This window comes from Bradysia coprophila, unplaced genomic scaffold (assembly GCF_014529535.1).
Source record: "Bradysia coprophila strain Holo2 unplaced genomic scaffold, BU_Bcop_v1 contig_297, whole genome shotgun sequence".
NCBI lineage: Eukaryota > Metazoa > Arthropoda > Insecta > Diptera > Sciaridae > Bradysia > Bradysia coprophila.
The window spans coordinates 5,881,718-5,898,325 of NW_023503555.1; the positions used below are offsets into that span (position 1 = coordinate 5,881,718).

Here is a 16,608-nt window from a genome sequence, read left to right on the forward strand (position 1 = left end):
TTAATGTGTAAAATTTGCAAACTGATTCAGTTTAACTGAATATGCTTCATAGCACTAAGCACTCTGACAGTGCTATGCTCTGTTACATAAATCGCTGTATGGATCAATATTGCATACTGCTTACCATTCCCAAACGAGTTCCTGTCCCAACGAAACATTGATTTCTAAAGTAGTAGTTGGCGATGCTGTATTTATGAAAACGGCAGTCACAATTCTGCATTCCTATCATCCACATCACTAACATTCCTTAACATGAAGATTGCTGCTCTTTGTATTGTATTGTCCATACCATTTGTTTCAAGCATAATTGGTGGCGAAGATAAAGAACACAAACCGAATCATATGTTCCTCGCTTCGATTCAGCACCATCATAAACATTTGTGTTGTGGTGTATTTGTAACACCTAAATTCGTACTGACTGCATCTTCTTGTGTGAAGGACAAGCTGTCAGATTATATTTTAGTTGTGGCTAACATAACCGATTTACGGGATAATCCTCTTCACACAGAACACCTACGCATTGACAAGATTATTAGCAAAGATCCTATTGGCCAGAAGAACGTTCACGACAATATCGCTTTATTGGTTTTATCTGAGTTCGCCGTCATAAGAGTGAAGGAATCTCAATATATTAGAACAATTAAGTTGGAAGATGAAGGGTTTAAACCTGAAGAAGGGAAAGACTGCATAATCTACGGTTGGGGCACGAAATCAGTAAGTGGTAGTGTACTTAGTCATTTCAATCAATTTAGTTATTGTCATTACCTCATTCACAAAGTGCCAGGCGCACCTATGAGTATTCATCGCGACCTCCTGGATTAAAAGGTTAAATTTTTTTACTTCTGTACCTTAAAAACTGCCCGGGTCGACACATTTTTAAACTTCAACTGCCCAGACAAGAAAATTTTCTGGATCTGTCCCTGCATCGTGCGCGGCCTTTTAGCTTATTTCAAATAATTTTTTAATTTTTAGATCGTTAGCAGCGAGCCTTCAAGAATGTTACAAGTAGGATCAACAGAAATAGCTTTATTGACTACGTGTAAAGAGTATAACAGTGATGTGGATGAATCCAACTTATGCGCCAACAATTCTGAAGCAACCCTCTGTACTTTTGATATTGGTAAATAGTTATTTCTTTCATCGAGTTTTTTGCTTTTATCCGATAAAGAAAGCTGAAAAAATTGGTGTGTCTGCGTAGGTGATCCATTGATATCTCTATGGGGAAATTTCTTATGGGGAATAGCGACTGATGAATATGCGGTAATCTTAATGATCTTAAGTCTGATATTTAACCGTTAAAAGATTTCCTTCAATTTCAAATTTCAGTGTGCAGGCAGTATGTCGATGTAGAGTCGATTGGAAAATCCGTACTTTTACTTAAATTTGAATTTGTCTTGCCTTTTCTACAGAATCCAGCGATGTGTTCACCCGAGTTGACTACCACATGGACTGGATTCTCAGAACAATTGATGAAAATTCGTCAACACGACACAGGCCACGTGCAATCATAATAGGAACAGCAATTATTGTACTTTTGATACACTTCGCGTAAATCATAAACGGAAGATTTGTTTCAAAATTTGTTTAGTAGTGGGCGTCCAATTCACTTGTATTAACCGTTTTTATTCGATAAAGTTATGTTTCGGTAATTGTCCTTGGACTCCCAGTTCCACCGTTCCACGATCTAATCGGGCAAAACGTTGACATTTTGAAAAAGAATTTTACGAACATCGAAGAGAAGGGTATTTTGTTCGGTCTTAAGGTCAGTGAGAAAATGGCCAAGTACATGACGACTTCATTGTCTGATAGCACACCAACAGCGGGTAGGTTTGTTCCAAGACCACAAAAATTGTCCATATTTATATGAAAACCGATCTCTGTGGATAAACTTGGGCGTTCGTTCGGCCAGTGAAAATTCGTGTTTACTTGGAACATAGCACTGTCAGTGCGTTGCTTGGAACAAACTTAATCGTACGGACATGATTTCTACGAACTTTACAATGGGCAAAATCTGAGTTGGCGAATCGAAATTGTCTACGAAATAATTCAGTTTCAACGCACATCATTTTTTAGTCACACCAAACAAAATGAAAGCAGTGCTGATGTGTCTAGTGTTTTACTTGCCACTTATGCTATGTTTGTATGGTGGAATAGATGTCAAATATCAATCTTTTTTCATTGTTACACTCCAGGACAATACTGAACATTTCTGTAACGGTGCCTTAGTTTCATCACGATTCGTACTGACCGCAGCTTCTTGCGTGAAGGATAAACAACCTCAAGATATTACACTGAAAGTTTGGATAGTGACTAGTGGCAGTACCGGAATACCAATGGTCGTTGAGGAAATTATATATAAGAATCCCACTGGACAGAAAAACGTGCACAACAATATCGCTTTACTGCGTCTAGCTAAAATAACCGAACATAAGGACGAGTTGACACCATTCGAATTAGAGCGACTTGTTGATGGAGCGGAAGAAAATGTACACTGCAGCTTGTACGGATGGGGTAAGAAGTCGGTGAGTAGTAAGTAAGGGAATTAGTGTGGTTTTTGTGCAATTTAGCCAGACAAATACAGGAAATTTTCTTCCTATTTTCCTGAGGATTTGCAGGCCCGGGTGCATTTAGTGCTAGTTCTTGCATCCAGGTAGCATCTGCCTTTCTTATCAGAAAAATTGACTTTTCAGATCGATGATTTGAGAGTCTTAGACACTTTACAGATGGCGAAGAGCCAAACCGGCAGTCTAAGTTTTTGCAAAACACACAACAGCGACGTCGATGAAACTAACATATGCATTTATGATGCGAATAGTGGTCTTTGTGATCTCGACACAGGTCAATTGTTTGTGTTCTTATCTACTTGCGGGATATAGTATGCATGTTTCTTCCACAGGTGGTCTATTGACTTCTCCTGATTTATGCTTGTGGGGAATCGCAACTGAACAGCATTCGGTATTTTCGATTTCTATGATTTTAACTCAAAGCTAAAATTAGTTTACTGTTCAATTACAGTGTGGCAACAGTATGTGCGATCATTTCGATATCCGAAAAACTTTAATTTGGTTTCGTTCCGATTCGTTCCACACCGACTGTAATGAAATGAAATGTCCGGTCCGGGGTCTCGTACACAAGCATTTCAAACTAGAACTTTTGCTTTTGTTTTCTCGTCGTAACGATTTCTCGTCTTATGTATTAGGATCGGATCGGTTTCGGTTGACCGATTTTTAGTTTAGGTTGACCCGAAAAAGATTCCAACCCGACCTGAGCCTGAAATTTTCGATTTCGGGTTCAACCCTAGATCCTAGATTCCTGTTGAACCTGAAATCGAAAATTTCTGTTCGGGTCAAATCTTAGTTCAGGTTCAGGTCAAAATCAGGGTATTTTGGTCTTTTTCCGGGCAGGCCCGCACATATGGCCAGAACACCAAGATAGAAAATGAGCTGCTCTTTTTGTAATTTAATTTATTTTGTTATATTGTCACCGTTTGGTCATGTATTTCAAGCGTCTTTTCCGCACTTTAGCTCCTTTCCCGCACTTATATCTCCTTTTCCCCACTTAAACTTCCCCATCGTTTGTCCCTCATATGCATGCTAAAAAAATTGAAGTACAAGATTTGAAATCAACAGATTAAAATACTTTGATCGATTGAAATAATAGACCCGATAATAAACTGGTCATATGCTTGCCGTATGTATAAGGTTAAAGCCCCTTTTCATCATTTCAGCACCTTTTTCTGACATTTCACAAGAACACATATGTTAGTAGCCAGTGCGGCCCTGCACAGATCTACTCTTGTGGCAAATTAATTATGTGTGCGGTAGGACTAGATCGGAACGAATTTTTGCATTTTTGTGTCTGTCTTCTAAATATTTCTGGCTTATCCAGGGACCGGCGATGTGTACACACGTGTATACTCACACATAGACTGGATTCGGGAAACAATGAAAGAAGACTCGAATGACTCAGTCAATCAACACACACCAGAAACTATCATTGTTTTAACTGCAACCCATGTAATTTTAACGATTTGGCTGAATTGAGGAAGACGAAACGCGACCAAATTCTTAGTTTAAACATTGGTGGAAGAAGCGGTTTCAAAAGTCTCCAATTGACGGATTCACTGTGTATTGGATCATATTGAACTAGCAGGGGAAAGACGCATTACTGAAGGACAATAAAGAGTGATCAAACTTTCCGTGGATTTATTTTCGCTAAGGACTGACTATAATGTATACAATCGATGCCAATCAAAAATGTCATCGACTGCAGCTAAGAAATAGAATAACACACTCTCCGAAAAGCAACAAATTTTAAAGTAGAAAAACCCGAAACACCAAAAACAAAACCTCTGTCTCCACTCACCAACAATCCCATAATCATATTCTTATTTTCTTATTGTCCTAATCCCCCCATCTTCCAATAAGCCTCTTAAATATGACCAATCCCCAAGATCCTAAACAAATAGCAATGCAAAATTAACATAAAATCGGTTGAAACCGTTTCTCTCGGGTGATAGAAAGGATCGCACAAAGAAGGATAATGCGATGCATCTGTACGTAAACATTACGTTCCCGAATTGGGTCAACAACCTTTTTAAACACAAAAATTTTGTGTACACATTTCCTGTATCGTAACGGGTTTGTACACACTCTACAGACAATACCGACTTCAAAAATTTAACACATATTCGCCGTACAACTCATGCAAGACATTGAAAACAAGTGCCATCTATTGACCGTTTACCGAAAATGTTTACAAAATAATATTAAAATTCACGTGTGCGGATGGATGTTGTAATATTTTGATAAAAACAAAAAACATAAACGAAAACTTTCAACACCCATACAATCGCTCCCTTCATTCATCCAATCTTATTTGGGAAAATGCTCGTTAAATTCACGAATAATGTATGATTGGTCGTGGGGAACGGAAATGTTTTACGAAATCCTCTCGCGAAGAGATTTTCTGTGAAATTGTGAAATTTTCTGCAAGAGACGAAATTGATTTTCAGGGGTTACATTTCGTTTTGTGTTAGGTGGAAAATAGCTCAGTATTGTTCGAGTGTTGATATATACCGGATCGAATAGAAAATTCTAATCGTTGAATGCGTACCGTTATAAACGATTTTCTCTGTTTTCTGTTTTTTTCATTTTGGAAATGAAATGATTGATAAAAGTTATAAACAAATTGTGAGGATAATAAAATCATTATGTTGATTGGTTGTGATTTATTTCGGTTGCAATAAAAAGATTATTTGGCTTTTATGGGACCTTTTTGGTTTATCGGTTTAATTAGTTTTATTGGGAGAATCAAATTAGGGAAAGGATTTTTTTAAGAAAGCCGTTTTTAACGGAAAACTTTCATTTTCGATCTCAGATTTATTGACATTTTTAGGAAGAATTCTTCTGATCCCTGATCTTAAATAGGAAAATTCCAATATTTAACGAATATTTGCAAGGAATTTCAAACCTCATTTAACGGAACCGCGTGTTTAACCACATGCAAAAACATAAATTTGAATTTGATCTGAATAAATTCTCGGAATTTATTCAGAAACTACTCAAACAAATCAATTTCCCCGTACGAATCTCATTCAAATTTAAATTTCAACAGAAATGATTTTGTTTTGAGGTTAAGTTTGAATACAACGAGGTGTTAAATTCTCCAGCAGAAAGTTTTTTCAAGTTTTTGAAACTTTTTTTTTTCCATTTTGATTAGTGAAATGCACATTGAAGACCAGTCTGTCAGTTGTTTCGTGCATGAGGGTCGTTTTCGATGTAACTTGTTGTAACTTTCCGTTCAAGGCAAATGAAATGTTTGTTGAACATTGTTTTCGTTAACTTTTATAAAGTGGGAGGACACGATGGAGCAATAAAAATAAATTTGAAAAAATAAGAAATGTTTGAACTTGATGCATACAAAATTGATGAGTTCGAAATAATGGAATAGAATTAAGGAATGACTTGGGTTAGTGGCTCTGGTTATTTCAAGTAGATTATTTACTATAGTTCCGCCTGGAAGACTTATTTTTACTGTTAAACGACTGGTTCTCTTTGATAGCAAGTATATTTAGGCTCAGAATAATTTTACATTCTCGGTGATTAATACGTGAATCGTGTGGGTGGCTCACTATCGAAGAGATATATTAAGTGATTCAAACGTTGGAAGTGAACTAAAATTTTCAGTTTCGTAATCTCGTACAGAGTTAGTTCATCTAATCGAAATTGTTGAAATTGTATTAATTTCAGCCTCTTGAAGAAGTTGCGAAAGTACTTGTAAAAAATTCTCAAGAAAATTTTCCCTTCACGACTTTTGCAACGGGAAGTAGTTGCGAAAGTTGTTCGAAAAAAAATCCTAGGAAAAGTTTTCAGTTTACGAATTTTGTAACTACTTCAGGCGAGTATTAATTTCTTGGTCACGAAAAGCTTGTCACTTTGTTGTTCCTCATTAAATTTACTTTCCATAATCTGGTACTATTTACGACAACTCAATTCTCTTTGAAAGCTTTTCGAAATCCAATCTTCATTTTATTTTCCTTAACTTCTTGAAAACTCAACTCCTTCGCAAACATCAAATGGAATTTTTATAGAAAGAAATTTTTTTCTGAATTTTCATGTACTACACACCGACTGAATACCAAAAATAAAACTCTTTGTACAACAAATCCCATATCACCGCCACTTTATTTCGCTATCTACCGATTTATCAATTCAATATCAGAATTCGCTATTAAAATCCGTTTCGACAGCATAGCATGGAGAACGACTACACAAGGATATAATAAATCCACAGGAAAATCTTTAAATCTTTTAACTTTTATTCATGTTCCACTGTTCACGATATATAAATAAATACAAGAAAAACGTCGAAGAGAAGAGGAAAATATAATTTTTAAGTGCTGAATACCGTCTAAGCGGCACACAGCATCGAGAAGTGATTGTGTGTTTATCCAAACGCGAACATAAAACATACCAAATAAATGTGCTTATTCGATATAGTGTTAAGTTGATGGGCGTCTGGTGCTTTTATTGGGCCCTCCTAGTGCTTTTCGCAACTGCGGGGGACTCGTCCAATGTATCAAAGCTTGGCAGCGGTGGAGCGGTATCATTAAATGGTAAGAAGTTTATTGCGAAAACGGTTTTGTCGTTTTTGTTTCTTTTTCTTTGCATCCAGACAAAATTGAAAACGGAAAATTAATTGCTGGAAATTATCGTTTACCGTTTATACGTTGAATGCAACGAAACTATTTTATTAATAAAAGGTTAATGGTTATACGGTTGATATTAATGGGGGCTATGAGGCAAAACGAACTTATCCGACACAGATTAAAATTAAGTGCATGTAATGGAAATCCGTATTTTTCACAGGCGTAACTTCATTGGACAGTAGTAATGAGTTTACAAACTGTTGTCCTATTGTTTATAAACGCTGTGTCATCTGTTAACGAATAAAATAAGCAATGTGCTCTAGTTAATCAGGCCTCACGTAATAAAACGAATGTTAAAGCTAGTGAAGTACTAGATATTATTTCGATCATATGTCGCTCGGCATACAAACATACAAGTTGGTTGAAAATTTCATAATTTTGGAAATGTGGCCGAACTCGATCTAGTGGGTTTGAGGTGCATGCAACTCGAAAAAACAACAGTTTTCCTTTTACAGAATGCTACAAAATGCTGCTGGAAAAATCGTACATTTTCCATGGGCACTCTAGATCGAAATCTCAACTGAGCGTGGTCTTACCCTAAGTAAGAACATCTTTCTGTGCGACATTCCCTTTTTCACTATATAAATATAACTGTAGGTATCTCACGCTCTATGGGTGCGAGATTCCAAGCAGCCGCGCTATTGGCTTTAACGCACGTCTCTAAATTTTCAAACAACTATGCGTGTACAGTACACTTGTGCTGTGTGGAAAGCATAACTCCTGTCTTAACGAAAGAAGTGTAAATCCTACTCTGATACAATCAGCCTCCAAATATTGTCTGTGTAAATGCTAGGAGTAGTGCTATGGTCACGCTTAAAATTGGGCTGTTAATCCATTGAAAATTAATAAGTCAAAAGAAGTACTAGACTCGATACTTTCTTTAGTGATACACTATCCAGTTGTAACAGGTTACTAACAGCGATTATGAAGAGCTGACAATAAACTCGAGCAATGCCGTCAGTAGCAAAATATAAATTGTAACGAAGTACTAGATTTTTTATGGATCCGTTTAAAATAGACATAAAATGGCCTGAAACGATCGAATTCAGACTTCTCACTGTCTCAGTGATTAAAATTTTGTATGAAGCTGAGGACTGACAAGTCTGAATTCGTTCAATTTAGGCTTTTGAGATGTCTCACTTACAATTTGTTTTACTGGGGGACGTCTCGACAATTATACAAGAGATGTATGTACTTACAATCGCTACGATGATGTAAGTGTAAAGCTCTAACTTTTCTAACTCGAATCAATGAACCACTTAAGACAATTAATAGTATTTTACATGACTAGGGATAAAAAGATGAAAAGTAGAGTTTTCGTGTGAATTTTGTTGATTCGAGGCGAAGCCGAGGTCAATAAACACACGAAAACGAGACTTTTCATTTTTATTCCGAGCTATGTAATGGATTTTACATGCTGAGGGCGTAAAAGTGCTTAAAACATGAAAAGTACGGTTTTCGACGCATGTAGCAATGTAGCATGTAAAATACATTTACATATACACCATTTATTGCTACTGCATAATAAAACTTCCCTGCTGTCTCATTCATAGAAATGAAATCGAATTAATGCACACAACTTCTTATCTAAACAAAGCAACTTTCTTCAAACAAAATCTGTGAAAACGTTTCAATTCATTCGCAAAGCAAAAAATCTCATTTTATTGTGTTGTTAATGTTGTTCGAAGCAAATTAGACATTTCCTTCAATTTTCCACAATCCACAATTTATGCCATAATTTACGTACTCTGTAACCTTCATACAGACACTTACAAGCACATCGTTCGCTCTCTGAAAAGCCTTTTGCGAAGCGTTTAAATTCCTAATGTACAATTTATCATCCTTAAGAAAGCTTCCACTTCCAACAACTTCCCCATACGAACAAAACTCCAGACTCAAGATGATTATTAAGCATATTTGCGTTCGCATAAGTGGTATGCTCATCATATACGTCTGCATAGTAATTGCTTATTTATACCTAAGTTTATTTACGTAACATTTTCATAAATAAATATATTGTTCGACGGTAAAAACATTCACATAAATATAAATATCCCCATTTAGCAGCGCACAGGAAGAAAGTAATACCGGAGGAAAAAAGAAATGCGATGTTGGTTATGTGAGAAAGTTAAATAAGTTTAATTGAAACATTTTGTTAGCAGCAAGTGTGTTGAAAATAAAAGTAAACCGTTTTGAGGCACGCAAGGGAAATATGTTTTGATTGAAAATTATCTTTGTTGTAAAATTTAAAAATTAAATGAGCTCTGACGAGGCTGACGACGACAATACGTTTTAGTGGGAAATACAAACATCATTAACTGTAGAGAGTGGAAATTGCTATTTGTATAAAACGTAAGGGGCCGTTCATAAATTACGTAACGCAAAAATCAACATTTTTCAGACCCCCCCCCGGGTCTGTAACGCTAAAAGGGTCAAGTTTGACCCAATTTTGTTAGAACCGTAACGCTTGCCTCATACCCCCCCCTCCCCCCTCTAGCGTTACGTAATTTATGAACGGCCCCTAATCCGATTTGTCGTCGTTTCTTTTTATTGTTTGAGAGAGAAATTATTGTCGCACTCAGATGGAGATTTTCGTCGTTGTGAGGAGTTTAACGGACTGGGTTAGAAGGAGTCACTTTAGTTTCTTAGAAATTTCATAGGTGAGGCTCCCGATAGTAAAGAAATTCGTCAAACACAGTCAGTTAAGTCGAAAACTCATCGGAAATTTTGCGTTGGTGAGATCTGCAATTACGCTTCGTAATCCGATTTACACAATGGAAAACGCTGCATATTGTCGTGTTATTACGACCTACATAAAATGAACCTTCACCTCCAAAGTAGCTCCTGACAAAATACACCTGGACACAACCCGAGTCTGGTATCAGTTTTTTTTTGTCCTGGTCGTAAAGGATTTTTAGTCCAGGGTTATTTTGTTCCTCTGTACCTCTGGACAAAAACTCTGTTAAAATAACCCCTGCGCTGCGTACAATACCCACACCAGTACCGTTCTTTGCCATGATTCAAAGACAATTATCTCATCTCATTTCCATAGTAGGTAATTACTTGACTGACAATATTCTATTCAAATTGGGCGTTGAAATGGTTTTGACAATGGCAGTTTCGTGGAAAATCTAAATTCATGTAAAAGTATAGGCATTGGTCTCCTCAAATTACGAATAAAATAGAACAACGTTTCTATTGAAATGACTGTCGTTGCTGACAAAATAACTCGAGCACGACAAACCTTTCAATAAAAGTTTTATTTTAAAGTTTCGTTCTTCACGAATACCTTCATTTTGACAACAGACCGGTTTATTTATGATGTACGGTGGACTGAGTTGCATATACGCTTTTTATGAGCTCTTAAATGTTATGTCATTAGATTCGTCTACTTGATTTGTTAAAAAGTTTTTTCCTAATGATAAAGATCTATCAATTGATAATATTGGCACACAACTTTGAGGACTGAAAACTTATGTGATTTTATTTCGTATTGTAGGTCTAAGTTCGATTCAATCGACGTAAGCTCCAATGAAAATAGTCTCTATTTCAATATTTGGACTACAACTACACACTGTAATAAGGAGACCATTCGCACTGAAAGACAATAGTCAGTAACGGACCAGTGGAAACGACTGAAGATGGTTAGACCACGCTAACCTCTGACTGCCAATGCATCCGGAGGTCGAAACAGCATTTCATCTCCACTTTCGCTTCACGCGATCCATGGGAAATAGAAGAGCAATTATGATCTGTTTGTTTGTTTTGGTGTATTCGTTTGAACTTGATTTTTTCTGCGTATTAGATAACACCACCCCTGGAATTAGTATGTTTTCCAGGTAAAATAAAGTTTTGTACCTTCGGAATATTGAATGACAATAGTCATTGGCCAAAGTGCGATGAAAAATGTGTTGTTCTCTAACATTTTAAGAAAAACTAACGTTAATCTCTGCCAATTTCATAATGTTAGCAGACCATAGGACTGCAAATAGCTCATACATTGACTTATCTTTCGTTTCAACTATCAAAAGAACATGCTTTTCAAACCAAAATTTTATTTCGTTAGATTTAGTGAATTACATTGACATTGAGTCGTGCCAACAATCTGAACAAAAATAATTAATATTTTTTACTTCCGACGCTTTGAGATTTTTGAGATGAATAATTCAGTTGGAACAAACGAAACTTCTTCCTAACACAATCTGTAGAAGGATGAATTCAGTTGAAACAAACCAACCTCCTTCCCTGCATAGTTTGTAGAAGGATGAATTCGGTTGGAACAAACGAAACTTCTTCCTAACACAATCTGTTGAAGGATGAATTCAGTTATAACAAACCAAACTTCTTCCTTTGTTTGTAGAAGGATGAATTCAGTAGGAACAAACCAAACTCCTTAAGAACAAAACCTCTAGAAGGATGAATTCAGTTGGAACCAACCAAACTCCTAGCATTTTCGATAATATAATTCATACGGCCTGCAAACAATGATTTTTCAATGATTTTCGAGAAATTTAATAATTCGGGTGCAAATAGTGTTCGTTGTCTTTTTATTTATAGTGTGCCAATAGTCACATTATAATACTCTTCATCTCTTCATCATAGTTTAGCTTTGACAGTATTATAATGTGCCAATAGTCTCTTTGTTATACTGTGGCTATTGGCTTTTTCGAAAATAGTAATGGAGGGATTCTTTTGAAAAACAGCCTACCGAAATCGGACGCATTTTCCAGTGGACTTTTTTATATGTGCCTAGAAAGGACTTCGACCCTAGAAGTCAAAACCACTTTTTAAAAAAATCTTCGAAGCTTGTGTGGCTGGTGAAAAACCGAAAACTTGCACTTTTCTTACAAAAATTTCTCCAGTTACACGATCCGTACAGGGTCGTGTGAGGTGTCATTAGAAAGGTGTACTATTGAGCCGAATAGAACTTATTGGTTTTAAAATTCATCCACACTGAAATATGTACAGTTAAAGTTTTCAACCGAAGACTTACGCTGTTCTTACCTCGAGGTACACAAAACTAACATGGTCGTGTGGGGTATCATTTGAAAGGTAATTTTATGTGCTTTTGGGCCAAATAGGGACTTATGTGGTTTGGATGTTATATCCTACTGGGGATGAAAGTTGAAAAATGTAAGCCCAAGGGCTTCGCTTTTGCCCCCTTGGCTTACATTTTTCTGTCACTTTCGGCCCGTGGGTTTACATTTTTTTCTTTCGTCCCGCAGTAGGAACCATATAAAAAAAACATCAATTCATCATACCACAGCACTGCTTCTAGCATGAACACTGAATTGACAAATGTCAAATTTGGAGGCCTTTGTGATAAGAACTACCGCTTAGGATTGCATGTTTTACCTCATACAACAAAAACGAGTCATCAGCCTCTGAATATTTTCTATGTTCATTTTAGAAGCAGTGCTGCAATCATACCATTTTGGAAAACATTAACAAACTGACAGTTCAAGTGAGAAATATTCCATTCCCACACGTTCTCTGACTAGAAATGTCGTTCGCACATAGGGAATAGTACATAAGATCCTGTTTTGGAGATTTTTTTTGCCGAGAGGGAGGTTTTAATACCTTGTGGCAAAATAACAATCTCCAAACAATTACGTAAGGTATTTTTCTTGCGAAGCCCTGCGAAAATGAAAATTATCGCAAGTGTCAACGGTGTGCCCCTTGCTGCTAGTAAAATCTTCTACTTCATTAGATTTAACAAACACGTACTTAAGACCACATTAACAAGAACTAGTTGCTTATTTTCGTCGTGGCTGACGTTAACAGATCTTTGTTATAGCTCTCCGAGAGGCAGTTAAACAAAGAAAATCCGTTTGCATTTAAAAGAAAATCTTTTGCTAAGAAACTTCTGAAACAAATTGTTTAGATTTTAAGAAAAGAAATTCTTAGAAAATCCTTAAAATACGTGAAGAAAGACTAGAACATCCTTTTAATTGACTAAAAAAATCCTTGAAACTCCAAAATAATCGTTTGAGGATTTTCTTTTACAAAGTCTTTTCGCACTCAAAATAGACGACTAGCCGTTCGTAATAGTTTAAATTCTGAAAAATGAAATTTACCTACAATTACCTTTTGCATCGAACAATATTATTATATCCTACGCGCCTGCATTTGCCGCATACAGTCAGTAGCTATTCGAGTATTAAAGGCTAATTCAATTATCAGTTTCCACTTGAAAATTTAAAGCCTTTTTAGTCTACTAATCTCCCCTGATCAATTAAACTCCAATTGAAATGTCCGTTTTTTTTATCGCATCAAACGATGTTTTGAATTGAAAATCCTTTCAACTCCTAATGGATTTTATTACGCAATTAGAGATTTTATTTTCTTTTATACTGGTCATTCCATTCACCAAACAACCCTTTCCTCAACCACACACCACGTCTAAACAGAATCTAACGTCTAAATTATGTTCCCATTATAATATTAACCTCAGCTAATATTCCGCAACCTACCGCAATAATTCTGCCTATCATTCGTTCATATCATATTGTATGTTCGGCAAACTTCTGAACTCATAAATAGCGCCCTATCCCCCTCACAAACCGAATATATTGTCTATAGAAATTGTGTGTTGTATATTTTATGTGCACATTCAAAAACATGAAAATCATAATATTCAAAAGCCATGCTTGTTGTTTGCTTGTCAAGAAACCATTAATCTTTATTTGATACCATTTTACACAGACAAATTAATTAGCAAATGGGAGATAATTTAAATGCAATTAACTTGCCTTGATTTGATTATGACTGATGACTTGTTAAATTGAGTGTTTCATTATAATAAAATTTATATGCCTTCCTACGCAATAAATTGTCACTTTCGCTTCTTTACCAACCATAAACGGTTGAGCAATCGACGATTTGGGGCGCGCGATATGGATGGAGTGAATGTGGGAAGTTCAGTGGTATTATAGTATTCAAATTCATTTCTGATTTCAGCTCTCACCGAGGATCCAGAATTCACAGACATCATCGAAAACGTAACAGTAGCCCAGGGTCGAAACGTAAAGTTTGGATGCTCCGTTAAGAATCTTGGAACTTTTAAGGTAAGTTCTGTGATTTTCTATTATATATGGTCATTTTTACAGTAAAATGCATGTTAATAAAATTGAAGTACAAGATTCGAAATCAACCGATTAAAAATACTTTGATCGATGGAAGTGATAGACCAGATAACAATACTGGTCATATGCTTGCCGTCTGTAACAGATTAATCGAAGAATAGTTTATGGACATGAATACTGATTTTCCAAAATTTTTCAAAATTTTCTAAATTTTTCCAAATTTGCTGATGGCAAATTCAGGCAAACATTAGCACGAACACTAATTTTTCCAACGTCAAAAAGCCTCAAAATGTTCAAATATGTATGCGTGTTTCGTGTGTTTTTATTCACATCTAGAAATCATGACTCCTATCTTTACGAGAAACTGCAAGGCCTGTTTTGATTGCATAAGCCTCCGAATATTTCTTATTGTCATGCTAGAAGCAGAGCTGTGGCCTAACTTATGATTGTTACTTCTGCCACCGTTTAAATAATTTTTTTCGCTTTGTGAGTCATATTTTTAGCCATTTACATTACAAGGGAAAAACGTTGATCGAGTTTTCGTGTGATTTTTGCTGATTTGAGGCGAGACCGAGGTCATTTAATACCTTTTCAACTGTTTATCCCTTGATATGTAATGGATTTTACACGCTGAAGGCGTTGAAAGAAGTGAATGTTGGTGCCATCGCAACCGCTGTACCAGACTCTTCTGTTGCAGTTGTCGCGTCGTAGCGATTAGTTTATTAGTTTAAGTAACTCATCCGATCACAAGTTGCTTTACCAATTACTATAAATAAAGTGTGTCTGCTGTAGAATTATTAGTCATTTGTTTCAATTTCGCGGGTTGTAGGCCGAACGAAGTAAGGCTTACAAGCGAAAGTGCCTTAAATCAACCGTCCCAAACAGGTGCACAATGCACATGTGAGTTTTCATGCTTCGGGGCCGAAAATGAGGGCAATTTTTCGAATTTTCTCGGGTGTCCGGCCCTCTGCATGAAAACTCACATGTGCACCTGTTTGGGACGGTTGATTTAAGGCACTTTCGCTTGTAGACCTCACTTCGTTCGGCCTACAATCCGCGAAATTGCCTAAAATCAATCGTCCAAAACAGGTACACAAATGACTATTTCATGCAGAGGGCCGGAAACCCGAGAAATTCGAAAAATTGCCCTCATTTTCGGCCCCGAAGCATGAAAAAGGAATATAAAATGGTCGTTAAAATTTACGGACGATGGTGAAGAGAAGAATAAATTAAGGAACGTTGGCTACATCTATTGTTAGTCTAAGCTAGTCGAATATGGCAGTTTGCTTCGTTGACTTTCAGGAAGTCAAAATGTTTTATCCAGTAGAGTGTTGTGAAAATGATGAATTGTCCTGCGCTATTTTATATAATTTCCTACACCACCAAATTGTCAGGAACAGTCTTTGTGAAAATATTTTCCCAGATTTTCCTGAATTTTCCACAATAATAACAACAACAATAATTTGTTGGAAAATTTGGGAAAACGTGGAAAAACTTATGAAAATTTGGATGTCCATGCAATTTCTACTGAGTTGTTACCTCACTCTCTTTATGTGATGCCTTCCAATAAGTGGTGATTTTTCGGCTTGAAACGGTTTAAATTGTAAAAAAATTCACAGAAAGGAGCTACTAAAAAGAACTAAGTTCAGTCTTCGGTCTTTGACTGGAGACGCGCGAAATTTAACACAGATCAAAAGCACGTGTCGACTCACGTGCCCATTGTAACTGGTCTTAAACATTTCCACCATCCAACATCGAATCATCTCTAAATTTCCATTGATAAATTCCATAATCATACACGCAATCAATTTTCCGTTCAAGTATTAAAGATGCATAGATCAAAAAATCCGGCACACAAAAGTAACAAAAATATAAAAAAAATCCCTATAATGTTCGGTGGGGCGTGTAATTTACCTTCGCCTTTATGAATAAGAATGTGAATTAAGCACAGCGGCAGAATAGAGGAGAAAAAAAAACCGACTCACCAAAAGATATAAACTAAATTACTTTTGTTAGAAAAACTCTCAACGATTTTTCCATTTTCGACTATATGTTTTGGGTATATGTAAGGTAAAGCATATCGAGGGCGATATGTTTTAATGGTAAGGGTGGATTTATGCTCGCATTTAAACGAATATATATATATATATAGAATAGATACACACAGTCTCTCGACTATATACGTATAATTTGAATAAATTCCAGAAATAAAACCAAAATGTTACAAATGTTGCGTTACACGTTACAAGGAATTTTTATGGTGAAGTTTGTAATGGTTTTTAATTAGATTTTCACATATGAAAACTAACCTCT

General features: G+C 36.2%; 3 protein-coding genes across 5 annotated transcripts in view; all 3 read left to right on the forward strand.

Annotated features, from left to right (window-relative positions):
- Positions 1–243: 243 nt before the first annotated feature.
- Positions 244–1,648, forward strand: LOC119078478 (serine protease ami-like). Its single transcript, XM_037186034.1, has 5 exons — positions 244–714; positions 973–1,120; positions 1,199–1,260; positions 1,327–1,336; positions 1,410–1,648. The coding sequence occupies exons 1-5, from the start codon at positions 253–255 to the stop codon at positions 1,550–1,552; spliced, it is 825 nt and encodes a 274-aa protein (XP_037041929.1). The 5' UTR covers positions 244–252; the 3' UTR covers positions 1,553–1,648.
- Positions 1,649–1,774: 126 nt separating this feature from the next.
- LOC119078627 (chymotrypsin-2-like) lies at positions 1,775–4,043 on the forward strand. The gene is made up of 6 exons (XM_037186224.1): positions 1,775–1,823; positions 2,074–2,522; positions 2,691–2,838; positions 2,897–2,955; positions 3,016–3,025; positions 3,889–4,043. Exons 1-6 carry the CDS (start codon positions 1,775–1,777, stop codon positions 4,041–4,043), a joined length of 870 nt encoding a protein of 289 aa, XP_037042119.1.
- Positions 4,044–5,058: 1,015 nt separating this feature from the next.
- The window catches only part of LOC119078469 (lachesin), a 64,442-nt gene continuing 52,892 nt past the window's right edge, over positions 5,059–16,608 (forward strand). The window contains exons 1-3 of one of the 3 annotated variants that reach the window (XM_037186023.1): positions 5,059–5,192; positions 6,752–7,117; positions 14,171–14,277. In XM_037186023.1, the coding sequence (XP_037041918.1) occupies positions 7,012–7,117; positions 14,171–14,277 (213 nt within the window). In that variant the 5' untranslated portion in view covers positions 5,059–5,192; positions 6,752–7,011. Of the gene's footprint in view, positions 5,193–6,751; positions 7,118–14,170; positions 14,278–16,608 lie in introns of those variants that run through there. The other 2 variants (XM_037186024.1, XM_037186022.1) reach the window with 2 other exon arrangements.